The 27,851-nt window shown below is 44.2% G+C and overlaps 1 protein-coding gene across 2 annotated transcripts; it reads right to left on the reverse strand.

The window, feature by feature from the left end:
• Positions 1–1,745: 1,745 nt before the first annotated feature.
• SLC9A4 (solute carrier family 9 member A4) lies at positions 1,746–27,085 on the reverse strand. 2 transcript variants are annotated; one of them, XM_035116541.3, is made up of 12 exons: positions 26,426–27,084; positions 24,839–25,302; positions 23,108–23,367; positions 21,757–21,974; positions 19,814–20,016; positions 19,117–19,203; positions 17,212–17,282; positions 14,612–14,773; positions 11,456–11,552; positions 9,737–9,868; positions 6,388–6,469; positions 1,746–3,441 (listed from the first exon to the last, which is right to left on the reverse strand). In XM_035116541.3, the coding sequence occupies exons 1-12, from the start codon at positions 26,715–26,717 to the stop codon at positions 3,065–3,067; spliced, it is 2,445 nt and encodes an 814-aa protein (XP_034972432.3). In that variant the 5' UTR covers positions 26,718–27,084; the 3' UTR covers positions 1,746–3,064. The 2 variants fall into 2 exon arrangements, with proteins under 2 accessions (XP_034972432.3, XP_088523718.1); XM_088667592.1 differs by lacking the exon at positions 1,746–3,441 and adding an exon at positions 3,472–4,624 and having other exon boundaries at positions 26,426–27,085.
• Positions 27,086–27,851: the final 766 nt, after the last annotated feature.

Consider the following 27,851-nt stretch of genomic DNA (forward strand, 5'->3'; position numbering starts at 1 on the left):
ATAAGTAATAAATTAAATAATTAGACTTCTACACACTATGTGCTGGGACTGAGCCCCCAAGACATTTTTGATGCCGAGGGCATAAACCCAAAGTAAGCTCATGTAATAATAACAATGGCATCTGAACACCCCCGGCAAATTGCATCTAGAAAGTGTCACAAAGAGAATGGGTTGCCTGCACACACACACACAAACCCTAACAGATCTATTTGTTAATTGCGAGGTTTATACTTCACAAGTATCAGTAGATATATAAAAAAAGTCTGAGCAAAACAGGGTCGGAGGTGACACATTGTATAACTCTACATATGATAATAATTCTGATAAAGAACTTACACTTACTAAATTATTCCAAAGCAGCTTGGCCACTTGCAAAGCACTTAGCAATATTTAGTGAATCAGTTACAGTTGGTGCAAATTTATACAGGGAACAAAAGAATTCTATGTTGCCACTGACCTCGGCACACTGCTCCAAAATCATTTCCCCACCCACTTGTTTCTCTTTGAAAGAAACAAGGAAACTAGGTGTTCTGTGAGAAGGATCGGCCACAATAAACAAGAGGCAGTGTTGACTCTTGAAACTTTACACGGGTGAAACTGACTGAAAAGTTTCATTTGCAATTAAGGATCAGGAAAAAATGTCTCAGCAGAAAGCAAGGTGTTAGGCCTCCGGGCACTCTCGATTTCCAGCGATTCTAAAGCTGAGAGTCCAAATCTTCTGATTACAAAGCTGCTCACTATACAGAATGTTTTGGAGCAACAAGTATCAGCCCCGGTTCTGCCTTCTCTTTTGTCATCTTTTGATTTAGAACAAGGTTGAGACCCAGCATAGTCCCCAAATGCCAGAATTCTTCCTCACTTTTGAGGTGGGATGTTGGAATATTTATTTGATTGCTGGCGCCAATCTTGGAATCCATTTCTGAATTTGACCCAGTGGTTCTCAAAGGTTCTGTAGGGTTACGGTATCTGCATGAGCAAATTGCCCTTTATTTTTAAAACTTGCATACTGCTGCTGTTAGCATAATGAACCAACCATAAGAAACTGCTCCACATATCATGACTTCTGTGATACAATCGGATTGAATTCCAGGTCTAGCCTGAACAAGAAGTCATTTAACAGAACACCTGACTTGACTTGACTATCAATTATGCTTCATACTGTAGTCTGGGCAAAACGTCTGGCTGGCATATGCCCCTGAAATCATTCAAAATGTGTGGTTTGCCTCTGAGAGGCAGATCTGAAGTATGTGTACAACCACACTAAGCAACAATGAATAGTTAATCCATTATTCGCACATCGGGTATGAGTCTAATTTTCGATGCATGATTAACAATTACACTAACTATTCCGCAAAGCAGGGGTAGGCAGATAGACTGCAGATTTACAGGTTCTACTTGAGGGTTTCTCCTCCTCCTTTTTTGCAAAAAGCCCCAGTGAAAAATTGTGGCCTAAGGGGTACACAAATCATTAGGTACAACTGAAATAAGTTCAGCAAAAATGGATGATTTCACAAGAGTGGTAGCACTGAACACGCAGGGCCCCAAATATTGGCAAACACATACCCTCCAACATTCCTCAGATGAAAATACGGACATGTCTCACTCATTCCTTGACACCCCTCCATTTTTATTTGTCCCCACTACCACAGAGCATTTCCTATCAGAAGAAGGCTGAGTGCCACCACCTCTATGGCAACAGGAGACAGAACACGTGCCCTCCACTGTCCTGAGAAAAACCCTTAATCTCAGTGTTATTTTATTTTATTCTTTTGGCAGATTTACAAAAAGAAAAACATGCCAATAAATACACTTTAGAATGGGGCAAGATTAGACACAGACCCACAGAGCTTTTTTTTTTTAAAAAAAAAAATCAAGACTCCTTATGCTCCGCTCTTTCTTCCCACCCAGGACGGCTCTGCCCTCGGCCTACCCCTCAGAGCCTGTGCATCACCTGCCTTGGCGGAGGCAGCCTCTCCTCGTCACCCACTCTTCAGCAGCCTCTACAAGCTGCCCAAGAGAAGAGGCCAGCAGCAGTGGCCATGGAGGTCTAGACCATGCAGAGGCTACAGGGTGCTCCCTCACAGCTGCCACTGCCATTGCTCAGGACAACTGTTGACTCATCCTCCTCCCCGAGCTCAGTGGTGGCGGCACTGGCGGAGGAAATAGGGACATTCTGGGATCAAATCAGAAGCCGGGGTGGCTTTTGTAATTCCGGGACTGTTGTCTCTGGAAAACAGGGAGACTTGGAGGGTATGCAAACAGACCTATAAGTGGGCCTCCGTGATGGGAAAGAGTTATATCGAAATCAGGTCACAAAAGCTGAGGTCATCCTCGATCCACGTGGCCTCCCAAGTAAGGCCTGTGCATGCTGTATTCTTTACAGGGCAGCCAGTAGTAGGCAATTGCTTGCATAAGCAAATCATTGTGCTTGCACCAACCATGAGGTAGAATGAGACCATTTTTGCGGGTGCCTGGGAGTGATGAATTGGCAGCCCCCTCCAACCTGCCTGTCTCATTTCTCATTTTTCTGGCCATCTCACTTGCCTGCTGGCCCTCCTGCTGGCCCTCCAGCTGGCAAGACACAGCTCTTTCTTGGCCCTCTGCACCTCTTCCCTATCTTTCCCCAAGGAAAAGGCCTTGAGCACGTGACCAAGCCCATTTCATAGCAATGTGTGTAGAATCACACCTAAAGCCAACCCCCAGTGATTATTTGCATTACTGAAACACTTGCCAATACTTCGGTTAACACCGCCTATCCAGCTTTCTCTGTTCATTGTGGACATTTACAACGGCTAGGTTTTTCCACCTCCAAAAGTAGAAACATAAATTAATTTTATAATGAGACTTCCGCATGAACAGCCAGAGCTTTCTGCAGATTTCAGCGCTGGCCAATGGATACCTCGTTGCCAATCAGGTCTCGCACATTTTGTTATGCAGCGACCTCTTCCATCAGTTAAACTGGAATCAGGATGAGTACAGAGGGTGTTTTTTTAAAAAATCAAATTCCAAAACAAATCACGCCATTGCTCAAACGGCAGTTATGCTCCACAAAGAAGAAGAAAAATCACTCTTTTCTTCTAGTAAAGGGGCTTTTTCGCCCATAAAATTCACCTTTCGGTTCTGCTGTCCATTTGTTAGAAGATGCTGATGGTATCGATGCCCTGTTCCCCTCATCCTCCGACTCAAGTTCCTGAATAATATCAGTTTCAGGCACTGCAGTTAGCTGAGGTTTCGACCCTAGCAGTGGCCTTTGTATTCTGGCTCTTTCAACGCATTCATTTGTTCTTCTTCTCTGACCTGTAAAACCTGCTGGCTCGACTCTTGAATGTAGCTGCTTCATTGGAAGTGATTCCTGCTGTTGCCACTTTCTTCGCTGTGACCCTGGCCGAGGTTCTGAATTGAGCCTGATGAACACAGACTCGGAATCGCTGCTACAGTCCCCTGGATTCAGAAACAAGTGAATAATATCAGCAGGGTTCAGTCCCTACATTTCTGCCTCCTTCTGCACCTCCTTCTCCTTTCAGACACAAAGAGATTGTTGATAAATGGACATAACACAGCGTAATATGGAAACTTGTTCTCTCTGAGGGCATTTGCTGAACATGCTGTGCTGCAATCCTATACATGCTTACCTAGGACTCAGCTAGATTGGTAAACAGTACGTTGTATATGCGATATAACATTGTGCCACCAGAAGGTGCTGTGGAGTCCCGTTTTTCTCTACCTGTTTTCTCTGTTTAAATTTACAACGTGTTTAACTGAAACACTTCTTTGGTCTATATCCAGGCTTAGAAGCAGTGCTGTTTTGTGGTGGTTCTCACCAGTACATAAACTCTTGTTCTTTTTTGCTGCCCGTGGCAGCCATTTTGTTCTGACACCCACAGCACTTCTATCACGATACAAGTACCTGCGCTTCATTTTTTTACTCCCCCAAAAGAGCACTGCTTAGGAGTACATCTCATTGAACCTAATGGGACTTAAGCAAACATGGAAAGGATTGAGTGGTTAGAGATGTACATCTTCTGCGAATCCGTGTAGGTCAAGGTCAATATTTGGAGAATAGAGGCCATTTCATAGATTTTGCAAAGGCAAGGCCTGGGTTTTAGACATGCAAGGCTTTAGTCATCATGACTGGGGGAAAGCATATTCACTGTACAAAAATCAGAACTGTTTCTAGACTACTTGATCTCTTCTTCACCTGATTTTTCTAATGCCATTCTCATTCCTATGAGCGGTGTTTTTTCCTAAAAAAAATGTTTAGGGGTACTCTCATTTTGACTCGACAAAAACACCATTTTATAGTTCGAATCAGGAAAAATAAATACAGTAAATGGACAAAAGTACAAAGATTCACAAAATGTTTAGGGGTATGCGAACCCCTGCATTCCCCCAGAAAAAAGCACTGCCTATGAGCATATACTTTATGAGAAATGTCAGCCCAACTTGGCTGCCATGCTTCCCTTCCTGCCCCTGCCTTCACTTATCCTTCTCTAAATTATTTCACCGACACCCACCTCAGCATTTTTCTTTTAGTTCACCAGATCTTCAACCCCCTTTCCTGTGGCTACACAGCTCACATGGCTCCATTGCCACCTATATTCTTTTATGTTGCAATTTCTGCTCACTAAATGACGCAAGACCAAAAAATCCAAGTTAGGCAAGTCTCTAATTATCCTGTATTGAAAAACTGGATGGGGTTCAGGGCACCAGGGTTTAAATGCCCCAGGACCAAAGAATTTTAGCTTCAGGGGCCTTTGATAAGCCTTAGGTTGCAGAGGGCAAGTCTTTCATCGGCATCATATGATCATAACACAGTCCCATAAAGAAGCACAGGCCCTTTGGCACACATTGGGTGCTTTAGGGCTTGAAAGCGTTTGTGGCTACTTATACTATACCTCTTTTTCCCCCAAATCATGATTTGAACTATTGATTATAAAAAAAAATGAGTTCATTGGGGGAGCATATTAGATACAATCTTATAGATGGTGTCACAACCTACTCTAAAGTCGGTCACACCACCAGCACTGCAACCATACATATGTGACTAACAAAAAAAAAAGTTGGTTCCTTAAGATGTGTATGTGTGGGTTATTGTCGGAAAAGGCTGGAGACTGTTTCAGACATAGCACAAGAGCCAGAATGTGCATATAGCTTAAATAGTTAACTTAGATCCTACAGGAGCGTCTCCACCCCCATCATTCAGCCCAGACACTGCAAGGTCCAATTCCAAGGGCCTTCAGGCAGTTCGCTCACTGCGAGAAGTGAAGTTACAGGGAACCAGGCAGAGGGCCTTCTCAGTAGTGGCTCCCGCCCTGTGAAACACCCTCCCATCAGATGTCAAGGAAATAAAGAACTACCTGACTTTTAGAAGACATCTGAAGGCAGCTTTTAAGATTTGATGTTCTATTCTGTTTTAAATATTTTGTTGGAAGCTGCCCAAAGTGACTGGGGAAACACAGTCAGATGGGCGAGGTATAAATAAATAAATAACATAATATAATAATAATAATAATAATAATAATAATAATAATAATAATATATGTAATATTTAATTTGTTATTAAATTTTTTATTATTACTATATTATTATTATTATTATCATCATCATCATCATTACAACAAAATATTAATTGCAATACCCCACATACTCTCAACACTAGCACACTCTTTTGAGATGCATTGTTATTCTCCGGAATGAAAAGTCTTGTTTTTGCACAAGGCACATTAATGGATGATGATCCCAGGCCATAGTTATGAATTAGGGATCTGTAGCTGTGCACCATAAAATAAGCACTGAGCTACCACAAATGAAACATTCACACCACTGGGGGAATGTCCCCTACGACATGCCTTAGCTTTGAGCCCAGCACTAGACTCTGTCAAACACACTGCCCCATGACAGTAACGGCCACAGTTGCCATAAATGAATAAGGAGTCTGCAGCTGTGCACCCCATAACAAGCACTGAACTACCCCAAATGACATCTACAACACCAGGGGAACACCTGCTAGGACATGCCACAGAACTGAGCCCAGCCCACTGCTTTCTTTTTGCACAAGGCGCTGTTGGTTTCTGCATTTTTCTAACCTTTGCAAATGGCGGCATTCCTATCTCCAATCTTGTTTGGTCAGAGGACTAAGTCAAAAAATGATCAATTCTGTTTACTATTCTTTGTGATATCTTTACAGTAATGTCGTCGCAAAGGATGAGTGTGTCTCTCCAAGGGAAAACAAATATTCTGGTGGACACCATTTCATCCATCCTTTGTCCCAACTTCCACTTAGCAGGAATACCGTATGTGGTTTATGGCTAATTGCAAATTCATAAATAATGTGAATTGGCAGCAATTCACCATTTTTCCTGTGTTATTTTAATGAAAGAGAATTACCTGTTAGATCCTCATAATCTCTTCTGGTTGCTTGGGCGTTACCAAAGGGTAATGATAAGTAACGCATACTTCTGCTGGCAGCCTATGGGCAAATAAGTGTGAGACAAGGTGATTCAAATGTGCAGTGTGTGTCATGTGTTATACTTTCAACCGATTTGAATTCTGGTGACTCTGAAAAAAGAGTATGTCAGTGAGAATGGATGGTTACATTTGAAATGAGTGATTAATGTATTGCTCTATTGTAAATGAAAAAAAAATCTTCAAAAAGTAGCTTAAACAAACCTGAAACATCTAGAGCACCAGTTCAAAGCACAATTTACAAGGCAGCAGATAACAGAGGGAACTCATGCTAAACCTTGCAAAGTAGCTCTTTATGCTATCAAATTTATTTATGTCATTTTTATCTGTAAAAGTATTTATATACTGCCCACGCATATAAAATATCAAGGTGGTGCAAAACATAGAATCACATATTTTAGAATATGTTACAGGTAGGTAGCCATGTTGGTCTGACGTAGTCGAAACAAAAAACAAAATAAAAAAATCCTTCCAGTAGCACCTTAGAGACCAACTAAGTTTGTCATAGGTATGAATGAGCTTTCGTGTGCATGCACACTTTATCTTGGTATCTGAAGAAGTGTGCATGCACACGAAAGCTCATACCTATGACAAACTTAGTTGGTCTCTAAGGGGCTACTGGAAGGAATTTTATATATATATATATATATATAATGCTTCCTGTGGGAAGTAGCTTTTCAGAGGTTGGAATATAGCTGTGGTGTTGATGAAATCAGGGCAAATAATTAGTGGGACCTCCAAGAAGAGAAGACAGGAGTGGGAGGTAACTTGTCTGTAGCAGATGAAAGGATTGAGCAGTGGAAATTCTATATAAGTTGCATCCTCATGAAGAGAGGCAGGGGTAGAGAAGAAGCTCCCTAAGGAATGGCAAATGATTGTACCTCGTTGCAGTTCACAGCCAGTGAACATTGAATACCCTAAACATTTCCAAAAAGGGACCAACATTGGTCATGCCAACTTTACAGGTAAGGGTGGTTTTTCCTCTAAATAAATTCCAATTGACTACACAGATACAGCATTAAGGTTTCAAAACTGGACTCTGTTTCAGAGGCAGATTTCCCACAATATTTTCAATACTGCAAATTTGAGGGACCCAATGTTGCCACTATTAACCTTTTTGTGTGTGTGGTGGGGGGGGGGAGGTTTTAACTTTTCTGTCCCTCCAATTCACGTTATGCTGCTCAGCTGAATGAAGAAGAGCTGGGAGTTGTGAAATGGCTGGAGGGCAGAAAACCACTTTATCTAGAGGCCCCACTCCTTTTTCTGCTGCTTAGCTGATCAGTGAGAAGGCATACTGTGGACCATATAAGAATAGGCTGTGGGAAGAAGCCCGGGGAGCGCAGATTACACTCCTATGAACAAAAAAAAGTGGGGATGTGTTTTCTTAGAAACTATGCATACTGCCCTGAGAACATGCCTGCTGTATTGCCTGGAGTATGTACCGATTGCAGTCAAGATATGCACATTGCCATGGGCCCGTTGGGGAATTATACATAAAGGCTGGAAGATGTACAAGATAAAGTGGAGATATGCACATTCCCCAAGGCCTGTTTGGGATTATGCATAATAACTGGAGAACGCATAAAATTCAGTTGATACATGGACATTCCCCAAGGTCTGCTGGAGATTAGGCGTATTGACCAAGAAATGTGCATAATTCCCTCTTTGTGGAAAGCTTATGTACATGAGGCCTGGTGAATGTGCACAATGAGAAGGTCCCAGTGGCACAATGGATCAGTGCGTCTTGCTGTTAATCAGAAGGTTGATAGTTTGAGCCCACCCAGGGACGGCCATGGCATGTTTTAACCAACCAGCATCATAATAAACCACAGTTTTCCCGGCTCAGACATAACAGGAAACTGCAGCTTTTATTTTAAAGTGAGAGTGGATGTTTCAATCCCTTACAGCAGGCATGTCCAACAGGTAGATCGTGATCTACCGGTAGATCACTGGACGTCTGTGGTAGATCACCGGTAGATCAGTGGCTCCCCCAAAGAAGCTAAAAAACTTTGGCTTCCCTAAAAAAAGCTCAACATCTTTGCCCTGCACCCCTAAAATGATCGGAACCACCCAAAACAGGGCTTTCCTTCCTTAAAAAAAAAGCTCAACGTCGCTTTTCTCTTCCCTAAAGAGGTTCAACAACTTTTACGTGAACCCCCCAAAACAGGGCTTTCCTTCCTAAAAAAACTCAACAACTTTGACCTGAACCCACAAAAAGGGGGTAGATCACTGCCAGTTTTTATCTCTGTGAGTAGATCACGGTCTCTTGGAAGTTGGCCATCCCTGCCTTACAGCATGCATTAGGAGGGAGGGAAGGCGGTGTCTACAAGCCTAAGGCTCACTCAGACTGACGCTCATTTTGTTTGTTATGCTTGAAAAATCTGGCCGGCACAACTGTGGGCAAAACAAGCATGTATACATGTCACATGTAATTTATACCGCAGCTCTAGTCTACTAACCCCACTGTAAAACTGGGCTGAGTGAAGTACTCATATGCCAAAATATTTGGAACCTGTAATTAAAGCAGATACTTGTAGATAAAGGAAGCAAATTGTACCATCCTAAATCAGATACAGCAGATAGATTTTTGGCAATAAGCAATGCCTCTAGCTTGGGGAAACAAATGTCAAGGAGGACTACCTACTGGGACCTGCGCACATCTCTATTTAAAAAACAAAACTTGGCAACTACATTTTTTACTGCTTTATTTTCCTGAGCAGCTGTGTTTCTAGCTTCCACACTCTTTTCTTATGGCTGTCTAACCCACAGCCTATCCTTATATGGTCCACAGTATGCCCGCATGGAGATTGTGGCACATGGCCGTTATTGTTTGTTGGTATGCGCCTTTGTAAAACAACAGATACTCTTAGTGAGGAAAAGAGTGCCTGGGCCGCAGCTATTTGTAAACCTTGATTCCACACAAATACCACCTCTTGTGTAAGACCAGGGGTCAGCAACCTTTTTCAGCTGTGGGCCGGTCCACCGTCCCTCAGACCATGTGGTGGGCTGGACTATATTTTTTAAAAAAGAGAGAACAAATTCCTATTTCCCACAAATAACCCAGAGATGCATTTTCAATAAAAGCACGCATTCTACTTATGTAAAAACACCTGGCAGGCCCCACAAATAACCCAGAGATGCATTTTAAGGACACATTCTACGCATGTAAAAACGCACTGATTCCCGGACCATCCACGGGCCGGATTGAGAAGGCGATTGGGCCGCATCTGGCCCCCGGGGCTTAGGTTGCCTACCCCTGTGTAAGACGTACCTGCCCTCCCCAAGGAAGGCTGTATCCTTTCCTCACGGTCTGCTTCAGGCTCTGCTGGCGACGAATGAGGATTTCTTTGGCTTGCTCCTCATTTGCGTCTGCGGCAAGGCTGTACCTGTTGTATGACAGCGTCTGAAAACAAGCAAATCACAACTCAATATTCTTTCCATGTGATTTTCTAGAGCAGGTGGCTTTTGGGTTTTGACCCAAGTCAACGCACTTCGTCCTGCCTTCATTTCCACCAACATAGATCAAACAACGCACATTTAAACATAGACTGTATGCCATGGGTAGGAACAATGGTTTAGCCTGAGGACCATTTTGCTTGTGGACAAATGTTCAGAGCCTACATGCCAGTGGTGGGTGAGGACACAACAACAAGTGAACAGAATGACAAATGTGACTCTGACTTTCTTTTTTACAGTGCATTCCAGCTATGCAGAAGTGAGAGCTACATGCAATCTCTCCATCCTCAAGGACACAAACCAGTCCAAAGTACTTGAGAGGGGAACAGAGGAGGGCCAGTGAGGGGCTGTGGTCTGAGGGAGAGCCATCACTGGGGAAGAGTCTTGCAGGCTGGGTAGAAAGGCCACATTTTGGGTCCCATCCAACTCTACAATTCTATGAGTCTATGATTTGGTCCCTAGGCTTGAGATTTCCCACCCCTGCCTAAAGGGGCTACAGTTATGTAACAACAGTATTAAGCAACTCTAGATTTAATAAAGCAACAATGGAGACTTCTGGTGCTGTATTTACGGTGGCATACACTTTCATGAATTTTGGCCCACTAATCCGTGAAAGCTTGTAACATTAAAATACAAAACTGTTTGTCTTCAAGGTGTCGCAAGATTCCTTGCTGTTTTGCTGCAGCAGACAACTGCTACTATCCCTCTGGAAATTGTTTTGCAAAGATAAATTTTAGTCCATGAAAGCTTTTGCGATAATAAATGTGTTAGTCTTTAGAGTGCCACAGAGCCTTTGGTGGCTTGGCTACAACAGATTAAGACAATTACCCCTTTGTTTAGAAACAACCAGAGAGATGCTTTTACTATTTGCGTTGTTAAAGCAAGGGATGTCTGCCCCCTGGTGCCAGTCTCTGGAATCTCCTGCTATCTGGCAGCGTTGATGGCAACCAAAAGTGAATATTCGCAAAGAAAAAGACAGGGGTTTCTTTTCTTTTGTGTTTTGGGGAAACAGCACAGTGAGTGAAGATACTGAGTTTCCAGGAAACACCATAGCCTTAGCGAAACGCAAACACACAAAACAAGTACATAGGAACATAAGAAGATGGGTGCAGGATCAGGCCAAAGGCCCAAATAGCATTCCTGTTCTCATAGCGGCCAACCAGATGCCTATGGAAAGCCAAAAAATTAAAACCTGAGTGCAGCTGTTTCCCCTCTACTTGTGATTTCCAACAACGTGGCTATCATAGATATTAAGCCATTGTATCTAACCTTCTGTGAATTTGTCTAATCTCCTTTTAAAGCCATCCACATTGGAGACCATCATTGCATCCTGAAGCAGGGAATTCCACTGTTTAACTACATATTAGCTGCGGGTCTGAATCTATATTTTCCATAACGTTGTCCCGTGGCTCAGCTGCAACCAGTAACGCTAACATTTCTGCTCTTGCTGACTGTTGCTAAGGCTTCAAAGACTGTGCAAACATGATCTTTTGTTCTATAGATATGAAACATGCTACCAGAAAGGGAAACGGACCCTTTGCCTCACTTGATACAGATTGTGAGCCAGTATATTCTGTATGGAATCCACCTCTGCGGGCGAAAGTCTCTGCATCCTTCGATTTCTAAACCTCCTGCAAAGAAGGAAAGCAAACATTAGAATGACTAAGTCAAAGGGCCAACCGTTACTCCTACATAGTGCTTGTATGTACACACTAATATTGGCATGCATTAGTTACGCTCGGGCTGTTTTGCTAAGAAGGGATAGCAAAGGATCTCTCATAAATCAAAGATCCTTTCAATGTGCGCATGAATGAGTGAGCATACATTCATGTTATTTTATTGCCTTTGGCGTTTCAATCTGCAAGTCCAAAAGGAAAGCAAGTTAAAAACAATTGTAACCACACACAAAAACCGTAAAGAAATCCACATAAAATCTCTAGTCTTTGGCCTACGCAGAAAGTGTCGCTTTGTCGAAAACTGATGGAAGTTGAGTAATGATGGACTAAAGTTAGTTGAACTTACTCAATTTTAAAAATCTTCAAAACTATAAAATAGAATAATAGAATTCCAACTACCCCATAGCTGTGTGGCTCTGCCTGTTAGGAGCTAATCCAAATAAAAGCATCTTCCAGTTCTTTTAGAAATTCAGATTCAGATCCTGGGGTGTCTCCAGGGAAAGGATGCTCTCCCCATTGTGGGAGCTACAAAGGTTCTCCCATTTTTATTTACAGATTGTCTGTAAGCCACTGGGCGGTAGCTGAGGGGTAAAAGATAAGCTTTGCAAGCAGAAAGTCCCAGGTTTAATCCCTGACACCACTAGTTAAGTATAGGATCCAAGAACTGTAGAGATGGAGGGGACCCAAGGGTCATCTAGTCCAACCCCCTGCAATGCAGGAATCTCAGCTAAAGCATCCATGACAGATGGCCCTCCCTGGCCTTAAACCCTGGAGATCTGCTGTCAGTCCTGGTAGGTCATACTTAGATAGATGGACCAGCAGGTTTTACTCAGTATTAAGCAACCTTCTATATACCGGTACTCCTATCTTTAAAACTATGATACTGCTGGGTGGGGGGACAGTCTCTACAGATCTCCTCTCATGTCGCTTCAACCTTCTGGAAGCTGCAGTAACCGCCTGCTTACTGGAGATCACATGTCATTGCAGCAACCACCTCTGCATTGCAACCCCATTTTTCTGTTTGTTTTTTACTGGCTCATGCCATTGCTACATGCACACATTCCAACCAGCATTCCAAGGCTGGGGGCAAGGAAGGAAAGGAGGCTGCTGGTGCTGTTGCTGCTCTTGGAAATCGCTTCTTCCTGAACCTAGTGGTACCTTGGTTCTCAAACACCTTGGTACTCAAACACTTTGGAACCCGAGCACTGCAAACCCGGAAATCAGTGTTGCGGTTTGCGAACTTTTTCTGGAAGCCGAATGTGCTCCGTTTTGAGTGTTACGCTTCCGATCTGAGTGCCACTCTTCCATTTTGAGTGTTACACTGAGGTCTGTCTATTTATTTTGCCCTTTTGTTTTTGTGGCTCTCTTTTTAAAAATTTTGTGACTGTGTGGAACCCAGTTCAGCAACTGGCTAATTGATTGTGTGACTGCAGTACATTGTTTATTGCTTTCATTTTATGGATCAATGGTCTCGTTAGATAGTAAAATTCATGTTAAATTGCTGTTTTAGGGGTTGTTTTTTAAAGTCTGGAACGGATTAATCCATTTTGCATTACTTTCTATGGGAAAGCGCGCCTTGGTTTTGGAGCGCTTTGGTTTTGGAACGGACTTTCAGAACGGATTAAGTCTGAGAACCAAGGTACCACTGTGATGGCTTATTCTTTAATGCTGGTTTAAGTTCCCTTGTCATTCTGACCACCCTATCCCTTTTTTTCTCCAAAATGACATAGCAACGCCTTTGAGCCACGTAGCCAGTTTCTTATGTGAAAGCAGTTGGATGAAAGCAAATCATCACAAGTTGCAAAACACATTGCAATAGTGACTTTATGTTAATATCATTTGGTTCTTTCCTTTATAGCCCACCTTCCTCCTTCATCGGCTTAGCTTGAGCCTTGTGCACTTTCAAGTCATATGATATTCGCACAGATGTGCCAAGCACCCAATAGCAATTATTGCCACTGACACTTTTTCTAACTGGGATCTTGGGAAATGCTGTAGGATACAGTCAGGATTGGCTAGTCAACTATATCGCTGCAAACCTGTTCCAGGCTTAGTCCAGAGTTAGGACTACTCGTGCGTAGAAGAAATCATTGTGTGTAAATGGTTAGCTAATCTAGTTCTCTAGATGTTTCAATTAAAATACCCTTAGTTTCAAGCGAACAATGAGCAACTCCACAAGCATTATGAAAGCAATTTGTCATACACCTAGAACTCAAATATAAAAATGGAAAACTCTTTTCATGAAGTTAGCTATTAACCAAGCAACTTGATAATGGTAGGCATATCTGCTTCAGGGAGAAGCAGGAAGCTTTCTGTTTAATAAACCCACTTCCTTTTACATTTGCGCTTCAACTTATGATACAAATCTGTTTTCAGGTGAAGCAAAGGAGACCTGTTAACCGCTCAATAAAATGTTTATTTTATTGAAGGCTTTCCTGGTTTGTTACATTTTGTACTTAAATAGTAGGGTTAGTGCAGGTATTATAGTTGCACGGAGAAAAATGGCTTCAGTGGTAACATCCTTGTTTTCTTTAAAAGCAGACTGTAACTTTCTTCTAATGTTCTACTCTTACTGTGATTGTATTCCAGCATCTTGTACATCAGGCTTCACCCACCTGGTTCCTTCCAGGTGTTTTGGACTACAACTCCCATCAGCTCCAGTCGACATGGGGCTCATGGGAATTGGAGTCCAAAACATCAGGTTTATTCCTTAACACAGGATAGTAATATAAACAGGAAGCCACCATACACCAAGGGGTGACTGGACAAAATCAAATCTGGTTCCTACATAATCTCAGTTGTGTTTTATATGTATCACAGAATTACAAAGTAATGAGTTTGGATCCAAAGAAAATTAGTTGCCCTTAGGTCTCATTGAAATCAGCAGTGCACAAGTTAGTCATCTAGGGCATTTCATATTAATTTTCATGGGGCTTTAGTGCGACTTACTCTCAATGCTTATTTTCAAGTATGCGTCTATATCCCACTTATCTGAGCTGAAAGAAGATACTCACAAAGAAGATGATTTGGAAGAAGGTGGCTTCATCTCTCCACGCTCTACCATCTCAATGACTTGTTTTATTTCCAGTTTCTTGTACAGCGAGAAAATGCTAGATTTAGGTTGGTGCTTGTGTAACAAAATCTTCTTGAGGACTCTGTTGTCAAATTTCTTAAATCTGGTGAGAGCAACAACAAGAAAACCAACAACAAAACATTATTTCAATCTTCACTCAAGAATTAAATAATGGACAAGCCTAAGGCATCTTCTTGAGCTTCTTAAGGATCAAACAGCAAAGAGGTGTAGTTCAACAAAGAAAGTGTGTTGAACTGATGGGAGAAAGAGGGTGGAGCACCTAAACATATTCATGGCTGTAAAGGGAAAGGGAAATCCTGATTTGCTTTGTACAAATCAAGGGCGTACCCACCATGCGGCAAGTTAGGGCAGCTGCCCTACTCTAGAAGCAGGGCTGGTGGGCAGAGGCGGAGCACAGCCCGGCGGAGCGCGAGTTCGCCATTCCCGCCGCACCGCGCCGCACCCTCCCTCCAGCTCCCCGTCGCGCCCTCTGGCAAGGCCAAGCGCGGCGGGGAACCAGAGAGCGCGGCGCGGCGGGCAGGAACGCTGAACTCGCGCTCCGCTGGGCTGGGCTCCGCCTCCGCCCACCAGCCCTGCTGCTAGGGAGGGGCACAGCCCGGCGGAGCGCGAGTTCGCTGTTCCCGCCCACTTTGTGGCCCCCCCTTCCGTGCCTTGGCCCCTCCCCTTGCCCCCCCCTAGTTTTGATCCTGGGTACGCCCATGGTACAAATGGTATATTCTAGTTACAGGTAAGTAGCCATGTTGGTCTGACGCCTATGACGAACTTAGTTGGTCTCTAAGGTGCTACTGGAAGGATTTTTTTATTTTGTTTTGGAATATTCTAATAAGGCATAAGAGTAATATCCGCCCTCACCCCTCCCCTCAGGTGGGCGAGGTTTGCGACACCGTGCGGGGCTTACCTGGCTGGTGACGCCTACCTGGCTGCGTTGGGCCTATGACCTGCCACCCGGCCAGCGAAGACAAAGGGCACCTGGCCGGTGGGGGCGGGAGTAAGGCCAAAGAAAAGGGACAGGAGCACCGTGGCGAAGCCTCTTTGTCCTTCTTCCTGCTCCAGTCAAGAGTAATAGCTCTGCTTAAAGTCAAAATGTGCCACAGCAAAGTTCTAAATGATCTATTCATTTGGGTCTGCTGTGCCCATCAGCATTTCAAAAGGTAGCAATAAAAACAAAAAGTTTATGTAAATAATGGACAATTTGGAGGAAGAGCAACCAAACAGAGGCTGCCTTAGCTCCAATCAGCATTGCTTACCCCAGGGGTCAGCAAACTTTTTCAGCAGGGGGCCGGTCCACTGTCCCTCAGACCTTGTGGGGGGCCGGACTATATTTTGAAAAAATATATGAATGAATTCCTATGCCCCGCAAATAACCCAGAGATGCATTTTAAATAAAAGGACACATTCTACTCATGTAAAAACATGCTGATTCCCGGACTGCCCGTGGGCTGGATTTAGAAGAAGAAGAGAGTTTGGATTTGATATCTCGCTTTATCACTACCCGAAGGAGTCTCAAAGCGGCTAACAATCTCCTTTCCCCTCCTCCCCTACAACAGACACCCTGTGAGGTGGGTGGGGCTGAGAGACTTCAGAGAAGTGTGACTAGCCCAAGGTCACCCAGCAGCTGCATGTGGAGGAGCGGGGACGCGAACCCGGTTCCCCAGATTACGAGTCTACCGCTCTTAACCACTACACCACACTGGCTCTCAAGAAGGTGATTGGGCCGCATCCGGCCCCCGGGCCTTAGTTTGTGCACCCCTGGCTGACCCTTTTCTTTTAGCAGGGAACAGAGAGACTGAGGTTGCAATGCTATGCACACTTACATCTGTTAGCGCCACTGCTACCATTTGCTACCTTGGCAAATATAGCGCCACTAAACAATAAGCAAATGGTCAAGATGTGATGTACTGAAGGTGCTCTGGAAAAAGCCCGCAAACGCTGGGCAGGATTGGCAAGGGACACATTCACATACAATGTGTTCATGTGCCACACACACTTAACATTTCAGAATTTGCCATGCTACCACCTTCAAGCATTGCCACTGATGTATGTGGTATTTTTTATCCCCAGCCCCCGTTTCCTCTTTTAAACATTGCATGAAAAGAAGCTCAGATGAACACATGCAAGCCAGAAGCAGGGGGCCCAGTTGTGCACTGGTAGTGTGAATAGGGCTAAACACAGCACCTCAGTAATAAATTCAATATTTAGGGAAGCTTTTAGTGTTTGATGGATTTCTGTGTTTTGTTGTTTTTCTGTGTTTTGATGTTTTGTTGGAAGCCGCCCAGAGTGGCTGGGGGAACCCGGCCAGATGGGCAGGGTATAAATAATATATTATTATTATTATTATTATTATTATTATTATTATTATTATTATTATTATTTTATTATCAATGAGAACACCTGGCTCTCAGACTTACAGTGGTAAGCTGAAGAGGACACAAAGAAGTGGAAGTCAACAACCATTTTAGTATATTAGAGTAACACTTTAATTATTTTCTTTTACCTGACCCATGACAGACATAATCTTACTTGTCTCTCAGTTGATAATGACTCCATTGTCCGCATATATCTTCAATTCCCGCCTTTAAATGGTCCATCAGCTGCAGACATACAGGAAGTTGGAGAAAGGTGTGAACAAAGTTTTAAAGCCATTGCTGCTGTAACAATGTTTACGTGCAAAGAAGATGACAACACAATTTTAAACAGCCATACTTGAGAATATATATTAAAAAACCTGAGCCAGACCATTGGCTCTTCTAAGCTCTGTACTGTCCACACTGACTGAAAGTGACTCTCCTGGGTTTCAGTCAGGGAACATCTCAGCCCTTCCTTGAGAGGCCAAGGACTTAACCTAGGGAATTACAGTATGCATTCAAAACAGGTGCTTACCACTGAGCTATGGCACAGAACTAACACAGCACCACCATTAAGAATAACACTATCAGAAAGTTCTTCTGCCCAAAGGCAGGATTCTTCAAGCATCAAGTTATGCCATCCTGAGAGAAGATATTAGAAGACTGATTTTAATTGTCCCAGGCAGCAATAAAAATAATTCCTTTATCTAACCAATGTCATAGCTAGGTATATGTGTTTACATAGGAGTAGGGATGGGTGAATGTGTCAATTTCAGTTTCTCTCAGTTTCCTAGTTTTCCAGTCTTAACTCCAGCTCTCCACATTCCGACGTCTGTTTACAAGTGTTTCCTTTAAGAAGTCATTGTGAAAATTCACCACCATTTGAGTGCTAATTTCTCCTATCATACGTATTTTGTTTGAGAATTTGATTACTATACACATTTTTACAAAGCAATTTGCCCAGCTATAATGCATTTTTGCTTTTTTTATTTTCACCACTACGTGCATTTTAATGCATGTTGACCCTAAAATATTCATTCTTCTGCACGTTGCTTGGCTGGAAAACTGCTTTCCAAAATTGGGAGAAGTGGAAATTTCAGAAGGTGGCTATGTTTCAGTTCATAGCTGGTTTCAGAAACCGAAAATTAGGTTGATATGCCTATTAATAGAATCAATGGAGCTTAATCCTATGCATAGGACTGCAGCTTTAACACAAACCACAGCCCTACTTGGAAATGATGGGATTTAACCTGGGACCTTCTGCATGCTTCACACCTGAGCTATGACTCTTCCCCAGTTTATTAAGGCCCAACACATTTTAAGGTGGAAAGCTTATAACAGTAGCAGAGCACATGCTTAGACGGCATGCAGGCTCCCAGGTTCGAATCCTGAGGTGATAGTCAACTAAGTTTCTATCAGAGTAGACCCATTGGAACCAAGCAACATGACTAAGTAAGGTAAATTAAATTCAGGGGGTTTACTCTGAGTAATACCACCCCCCCCATTTTAAAAGAATCAATTGGAAGGAGGCAATGTGAAATATCTCTGCCTAGAACTCTGGAAACCTACTCCCGGACAGAATAGACCAGGGGTCCGCAGACTTACCGCGCAGTGGGCCAGTGCCCGCCGCGCCGACCGCGCGGCGGGCCGGAGGGCAGGGGAGTGCGCGCGCAGTGGGCCGGAGGGCGGGGGAGTGCACGCCCGTGCGCATGCGCACACGCACACGGGCAGGAACAAAATCGCCGAAAATCGCTTGTGCGCATGCGTATGGGCCTCCCCCAACCCGGAAGTGCATCGGAAATGACCTCTTCTGGGTCAGGAGAGGCCCATACGCATGCGCACAAAGGATTTCCAGCGATTTTTTGCCGATTCTCAAGATCGTCGCCGCGCCGCGCGCTGTAAGAGCGGGCGGCGGCAGCGGGTGGCGGGGGTCGTCGCGGGCCGGATTGGGAGGCCGATTGGGCCGCATCCGGCCCGGGGGCCGTAGTTTGGGGACCCCTGGAATAGACCATGGACAAATAGTTTTCCAACATTCAATTAAAATTATAAATTTTAAGATAAATTTAAAACTTCATCTTACTCGTATGTGAATTTCCTCATTGACAGACTCTTTTTTATTGGTCTTCTTAACGTCCAGGTATTTGACAAGTGGTCTAATGGTGATTCCCTTCATTTGGAACAAAGAAAGCGAGTTAACTTTTGATACAATATTCATTTTCCCATGAAATTGTGAAGCATGCTTAATCCTCATTGAACTGAGACGGCCAAATTGGACAGCACCTCTCTTCCAATCTGGACTATCAGGTGAAGGAAGAGTGAAAGAGTCCCCTCTCTCACCAGAGGCAGGGGGATGAGGAAGTGAGGGTCTCCACACAGTTTGATTTGGCCCGAGCTCCACACCTCCTTAGAGACAGCCCTGTCAGCACTAATACCATGATATGGCAGCATACCTGCCAAGTTCCTGCCGGAAAAATAAGGGATCAGCAGACCGGAAGTAGCGGTGCCGCCATTTTGGAACTGGGTAGAGCAGCACCGGAAGTCGCTTCTGAGCATGCTCTGCCCAGTTCCAAAATGGCTGCTGCGACAGAAATCACTTCTGCGCATGTCCAGAGACTCCAGACATGTGCAGAAGGAGACTCCCCCGGCCGGTAAGTAAACCAGGAAAAAACAAAAAAAATCTGTTTTTCCAGCTGGGAACGGCTAGAAAAACGGGGGTTTCCCGGGGAATACGGGGGACTTGGCAGCTACGTATAATGGTAGATAACTCATCTTCTTACCTGGATGAAGACAGTAAAATACGTAACCACAATAGTAGACGTTATAAACATCTTCTTTCTAGGAAAGAGAGCTGCAGGCAGCAAGAATGCCAGGGAGAAACTGCTGGCCCCTCGCAAGCCACTGTAGATGATAATGAGTTGATCTTTAAGAGTGAACCTGTGAGTCCGGAACTTGTTGATGATGCAGAACAAGAAAAGCACACCTAAGGAACGAACAAAAATCCCAAACTAACAAAGAGAAGTCACGGAATGGAAACTTCCACAAAACTAGGATGCAAACTTGTGCTTTCATACAGGCCGGCCCCAAATCACAGTGTGTTCTATTGCATTGTAGCAGCTGAAATGTAGGAAGTCCATGTTCAAAACACCTCTATAATATTGTCAATAACAGCCTCCACTAATGTAGAGCTCTTCAGATGTTGATGGACTACAACTCCCACCAGCCCTTGCTAGCACAGCCCAGGGTCTTGAATGATGTAATCCAACATCATCTGGGAGCCACCACACTGGGGAAGACTGATACATAAACTTGCGCCCGATTAAATCCACACGCATTGCGTACTCTGAGAATTGTAGCCCTGTGAGATAGCTAGGGATCTTGAAGAACACTGGGCATCATGATTGGAGGTTAAAGATACATCAGTATGCAATGCAGACACGACCAGCCCCTGCTGTGTTGTGTATCTACATTACACAAAACGGGGCATTCCTTGTACGTACAGGCATTTGCATGTGTAGACTGGCATGTAGTTCTCCTCCTTTATTGACAGATTGGCCATTTCATTTATACACAGTGGAAAATAAATATCGAAAAGAATTAACAAGGTCTGAAGAGACAACCCTGATATTGAGATGATATAAAATTATATTAAGCATGGAGAAGAAAGAAATGGGGAGGGGGGTGTTATGAAAAAATAGTTACCAAACATTGAAAAATATTACAGTCTCCCTGCACATTTTTAGAGCAATGGGGAGATGATTATGCACACTGTCCTCATGGGGAAATGAGGCCAAATGGTCTTCTACATGACCTTTACATGTGTGTCTGGAGATCAGAAGAGGTGTGTGTGTGTGTGTGTGTGTGTGTCCATGCACAACTGCAAATCCTTCCGTTTCAGGGTTCCCACCTTACATGGAGAGCCCTAGATATCCATGCAACTGGCTTTTTTAGGTTAGATATAAAAGTAGGATAAAGGTAAAGGTAAAAGGACCCCTGACCATTAGGTCCAGTCGTGACCGACTCTGGGTTTGCACACTCATCTCGCATTATTGGCCGAGGGAGCCGGCGTATAGCTTCCAGGTCATGTGGCCAGCATGACAAAGCCGCTTCTGGCAAACCAGAGCAGCACATGGAAACGCCGTTTACCTTCCCGCTGTAGCGGTTCCTATTTATCTACTTGCATTTTGATGTGCTTTCGAACTGCTAGGTTGGCAGGAGCTGGGACCAAGCAACGGGAGCTCACCCTGTCACAGGGATTCCAACCGCCGACCTTCTGATCAGCAAGCCCTAGGCTCGGTGGTTTAACCCACAGCGCCACCTGGGTCCCATAGGCAAGCAAATATGTTCCCACCCAGCCTCCCAAATCATCCTGGAAGTGCTTTTAAAAAAATGTCAATGGTACTAAGATTTTGTACTAAGTGTCTTATATGGTTGTCTGAATGATGATGAAAAGTAATTATACTTGTGGTATAATTTCCTTCAACAATATGTCCAGGGTTGCTCTTCTATAGATATTTCTTTCTCTCAGCAAAGTTCAGTTTTGTATGAAGTGACCTGACCCGTTGAACACAACACACCTGAGGAACAGACAGTCTTTGCTAAACTGGTTATACCAGTCAGCTCTGAACTTCCTAGCCTTTCTCTGCACTGCACGGTGCTTTCAGTGACGCAAGGCCTTTCGTCCACCTGGTTTAGCTCAATTATTAAAGCATTTGTTTCTTACTTAGCGCCCGCCAAACCGCACAGAAGACCAGCGTGAAGCAAACAAAGGCCCAGTTCCACTCGTGGTTCCGCCCGACCGTTGACACTCCCATGAACACAAAGATCAGGGTCTCGCTGACGCTGCTCAGCATTTTCATGAAGTATTTTATTGTCGTGTAGGAATTCTGGGAAACATTTGCCTCCACATATTTCTTCATGGTCACTGCGCATGCCGTTATCCTGTTGGCTCACAAAGGGAAGGAAGCATGAGCCATTGGAAACAGCAAAGGGAAGGAAGGAAGGAAGGAAGGAAGGAAGGAAGGAAGGAAGGAAGGAAGGAAGGAAGGAAGGAAGGAAGACATCTTTCCCACTGAAGGGATGATTATTCCCACAGTCACCTTGAGATGTCTTTTGTTGTCATTTGGCTCAGTATTGCTTATCCGTCATGGATGAGGACCTCATTTCCTCCCAGATGCAAGGGGACTTCGACTCTCATCCGCCCTGACCATTGGCCATGCTGGCTGGAGCTGGTGAGGGTAGGGATCCAGCAACATCTGAAGGGAATCCCCAGGCTCTACACTTCCTGGAAGTGGCTTTTACAGCCCTGCTTAAGCTATTTACAGCTTATAGCAGGCACAGCACATCAAGATGGACAGACCTGTCACTTTCAGTTCTCAAACTTTTTCGTATTTCCAACCTTGAAGTCACTTCTCGAAACTTCTGCAACAATTTCTCACGATTCCCCCCCCCCCAATTCTGGTTTTGGTTAAGCTGGCTGTTTGGCCATGATAATAAACATTCGTTCATTTCCCCCTCTTAATAGATACAATTATGTTTCAGTCTGTGCATTAGTTCAATAAACTGCCAATCAGGCATCTTCACATTAAAATGTGAACAAAACTGAAAAGTTTTCTGCAACCCTAAAGGCAGGTTGATTAAAAACTTGAACTATTTGTTGCAGGTCCATCTTTGAATGTGCAATTCCATCCTCTCTTTAGTATTCAGTGGCATTTCAAAAATTTGTTTACGTCAACTTGGGTTCATGGAGTGCCAAATTAAATCTACATTGGCAATAAAAATCAACCCATTTTGGAAATATGCCCCATGTACTAGCCTTAACATCTACAGCACTTAGCAAACATATAAAACAGTATGATGTGCTGAGCACATTACTATTAAATACAAGCAAAAAATTATAGCAGAGCTGCTGTTTATATTGCTTATTGCATACTTCCTTAAGCACCCTTGTTATTTGAACCTTGTTTCTTATCACCTGAGTCAATTAGCCGAGTGTATAAAAGATGGGACATGTGAAACCTTTTGAGCCAATGCTGGCTGGTCTGAAAATAAACAGAACTTGCTGCCGTACTCACGCCAAGATGCCAGAGATGTACAGTGTTTCTGCAGCTAAGTATGACAGATAGCTGAACATGAAGACCAGGAGAGGTTCGATCGCAGAAAAGTTCTGCGTGAAGCGAGTCATGAAGGCTGCCACAAACCCAAAGGCGATGCCGAACAGCAGCCCGCCAAGACTCACGACAAAAAAGCGAGCAAATCCAGCCAGGATGTCCACAGGTTCAATCTCTTCGTATTTATGCATGTGGGTAAAGTCAATGAGGATGCTGTATAAGACCTGAGCGGGGAAGCAAAGCAAAACAAAACAGGTTATTCCAAGATGAATATTACCATCATCACCTGTACACACTACACATTCAAACGCACTTAAAGCAAACTCCTCCTCACCCCCAGGAATCCTGGGAACTGTCGTTTACACCCACACAGAACCCCAAATTCCCAGCACCTTAAACAAACTACAGTTCCCAGGATTCTTGGGGTGTGTGTACATTAAATGCATGGTGTACACAGGCGTAGGCAGCCTCATTCACATTGGCTTTGGAACAAACCACACAGGCACTGACCATCACACAACATGGTCAGGCAAACCCATACCCTCAAGGACTGCCTCTTTCCATATGAACCTACCCGGACCCTGAGATCATCTTCTGAGGCCCTCCTTCGTGTGCTCCCTCCTCAAGAGGTTCAGAAGGTGGCAACACAAGAACAGGCCTTCTCTGCAGTGGCTCCCCATCTGTGGAATGCTCTCCCCAAGGAAGTTCGCTTGGCACCTTCATACACCGTTAAGCACCAGGCAAAAACGTTCCTTTTTAACCAGACCTTTGGTTGACCTGATGGACATCCTCTACCTTTTTAAAATGTGGCTCTTTTTTGGGGGGGTGTTATTGGGTTATTGTTCTTATTTTGGTTTTATGTATTGTGATCTTTTCTGTGAAATGCCCTGAGACCTCCAGGTATAGGGCGGTATATAAATGCAATGAATAAATGAATGAATAAAATACCCTCCAAGTGTCCCGATTTTCCAGGGACAGTCCCAGAATTATGAAAGCCACTCCAGCTTCTGATCTGATCCTGGAATGTCCCTATTTCCCCTGCCAGTGCCACTACCGCCAAGCTCAGGGCGGAGGGTGAAATGACACTTGTCCCAAGAGGCTGCAGCTTGGGCCCAGAAGAAGCATCTTGTTGTCTTTCCATGACTGCCACTGCCAGCCTCCTCCATTGGGCAGCTTCTAGCAGCTGCTAGACCAGGGGTCCCCAGACTACAGCCCAGGGGCCACATACGGCCCCTGAGGCTCTTTTATGCAGCCCCCAGGGACCCCCGCCACCCGCTGCCACCGCCCGCTCTTACCGGCGTGGCGCGGCTGCCGACTTCCAACCCAGAAAAGCGACTGAAATAGCTTGTGCGCATGCACAAGTGTCATTTCCGGTGTACTTCCGGGTCGGAGGAGGCTTCTGCACATGCACACAAGCTATTTCCGGTGCTTTCCAGGTCATGGGTGTGCCAGAAATAGCGTTTGCGCATGGGCACGCACAGCCACATGCCCACCACGCAATCAGTGCGGCGGGCATCCAGCCCAAAGCTGGGTAAGTTTGGGGACCCTTGTGCTAGACAGTGGGTGAATAGCTCGGCCCCCATGATTTGGCACCCCTTCTTCCCTGGCCTCCTTAGAGGAAGGGCAGGATAAACTAAATAAATTGCATACCCCCCCCCCAGATCCCAATTTCTAGAAGCGCTGGGATGTACTTACGACAGTGATCCCATCATTTAGCAAAGATTCTCCAAAGATCATCATGTAAAGCTGCTCGTTCACAGACATCTCCTCGAACACGGCCAAGACAGCTGCAGGATCCACGGCCGAGACCATGCTGCCAAACAGCAGGCTGTCAAGTAGGTTGACGTCCTCGAGGCCGAAGGGTGCGATCCGGCAGATCCCGTAAAGTGAGACTCCAATGCCGAAGGCATTGATGAGAGACCCCATGGAAGACCACCAAAGAATGGACCCAAAGTTTTCGAAAAAGGGACGAGTAGGCATAAAATAGCCTCCCTCCAGGATAATGGGCGGGAGCAGATACAGGAAATAAATGCTTGTGGTCATGACTGGGGGGGATTTATGATCAGTGGCAAAAATAATCCCGCCAACCAAGACTCCCATGGCAATGTGCAGGCAGCTTTCTGGCATAAAGTGTGGCAGTTTATGGTAGAGATGGAATCCTTGAATAGGAATAAAACAACAACAACAGGAAAATAATCACAGCAGTGTTGTTTTTGGATTTTTTAAATTAATTTTCCAAATACCAAAAAATTTACAGAAAAAAGAGTAAAAAAAACAAAAATAAAAAACCAGAAATATCAAAAAAAATCACAGATCAAAGCAAACATTACCCCCCCTTTCCCATCCACCACCCTGACTTATAGCAAAATTTTAAAACTAAAATATGACTTCCTTCCATTGATGCTTAAATAAAAAAAATTACAAAACAAAACACAACAACACAACAATAAAGATAAGAGTGTACTGTCCCTCATCTCATATATTGGCTAAGTGCAAAGCCTTCACCATTTCTAAGCAACCAAAATGTGTTACAATGCCGAGAATTGTTTCAACGGAGTCAAGTCAAATTTAAGCACTCGCTGAACTCGCTCATTGCCATCTGTGGGATTTAGAAGTGCTTTTTTCTATTTGTTCCAAAGATTTCTAAACCCTGCTTCATTGAAACTGATCCCAGGCTGCGGTATAAGCACAACAGATTCATCCACTTAAAACAATAAATGTATCAGTTCCTACCACCATCACACATCACCAGGAATAAACACACTGTGAATGTTAGTGACCAAAACCACCTCACAAAGGATGCTACTGAAACTCCTCATGCACGAAGCCTTTCCACAGCATCCACACAAGGTTGTTCGCATCAAAATGCAAGCCTGCATCACCCTCCCACTTGACCCATGCTTTCTGAAGGGAAATCCAATGAGTTTAAATCTAAAAAACCTGTTGCCGACAACTCATTTGTGGCATCTAAATGTTGCATTTGCAATGATAAGCTCCTGTTTGGAAGCACCTCAGTTGTTCGCTTGATGCGTGTGATTTTGATGGTAATTTTATTGCTGGATCGCTTCTCTCTTTGTAGAAAATATAGCAAAGGAGCTCCCCAGAGGCTTATATTGTGGGCTGGATGCTCTGCATTCATTTTTTTTCTTTCTCTTTTTTGCAGTGCCCACAACAAGTTTAAAAACAAAAGCAAAGCCTGTTGCCAGAGACTAATTTGTGATAAATGAAACAACTTACAAAATCAAGCTCCCATCTGGAATTCACAAAGGAATTTTCACTCACCTATTTTTGCAAGGGAAGCCAAGAGTATCCAAAGGGTGACCTCATAGGGTATTTGGACGTATTCATAATCCACAGTGAAAACATGCAACCTCTCGTCTCGCCCCGATTCTGTAGCATCAAATGGGTCAGGCTCATGCAACGAGCTCGAATTCCTGTGAGGCAATTTCACATACAACGTGGCAACAGAACTCTCCGGGGCTGAGAGAAATACCAGCCAGCTCAGGCACACAAATCTCTCAATCCCCATGGCGAGGAGCAAAACTCTGTCTCCTGTTTGAAAAGTGTGTGGCATCTATGTTGCACATTTATTAAATGCCCATTTTAGTCCTGGGTGTTTCAGTTGGATCCAGCAATATGCCTATGTCGTGACTGGATGCTTTAGTAGTCTAGAATTAACAATCTTCTTCAGATGTTGACCGGAAACTAAGATTCACCTGTAAAGCCCAGGACTTTTCAAACTTCTGCAACCCGCTGCCTGCAACTGTAGTCTCTCACTCCAATTGTGAGGAAAGTAACACAGCTTTTTGTCTGCTGAGAAGGTAATGAGCTGGTGTGATGGACTCACTCAGATCCTGGGAACCAGAAGACACGAGACTGCTCCACAGGTTCTCCTTCTCCTCTACTTACCTGAGCTGAAACATTTATGACCTTGTAGAAAACTAGTTCTCATATGTAACTGTGTCAACCAACTACTGTGCTAGAGACATCTAGTGGTTACTAGCCAGAACTGAAGTGAAGTGATGCCAGGTGCCCAACCCTGTAACACTCAGCAAGGTGAAATTATGACTGGATGTGAGGAGCAGGTTACCTGTAGCAACTAGCCAGGTACTGAAATCAATATTGCAGTGTCTCTACTGACGCACAGTTATCTGCTGTCATATTAGCTTTACTGCACTGATGAGTCTCAGACCCAGAGCTGAGGTTTAACCACGCAGTGACACAGTGGAAACAGGGCAGTCTCGAGCAGGTCGCACGCCCTGGTGCTGAGGGGCGGAGATCGCTCCAGTGCCCCCGCCCTCGCAGGGTGCAGCATGGTTTTCGTGCGGTTTTGCCGCGCGGTGCCCTGCCTACCGGCCCAGTGCCCTGGCACACCGCGCCACCGGGGGTCTACCTAGAGCCGGCCCTGAGTGGAAACAACATCTTCGTGATCATTCTCTTACTTTCATACCTGTGAAATAACTCTAAATATCCAGTGTCATGATTAGGACCTAGGAGATTGACATTCAAGTCCTGACTCAACTATGAATCCCAATAGCTGTCCTTAGACCAGTCACTATATCTCTCTGATTGACCTACTTCACAAGGTGTTTTTTTTTATTAAAAAAAAAACTGCAGGTGAGGGATTGTGCTCCCTGGAAGAAAGGTGGGATAATGATGAAACCTGGACACAATTGTCATATTTGAATTGAGAGTGAGCATATTTGAA

This window comes from Zootoca vivipara, chromosome 4, assembly GCF_965207765.1.
Source record: "Zootoca vivipara chromosome 4, rZooViv2.hap1.1, whole genome shotgun sequence".
Lineage (NCBI taxonomy): Eukaryota > Metazoa > Chordata > Lepidosauria > Squamata > Lacertidae > Zootoca > Zootoca vivipara.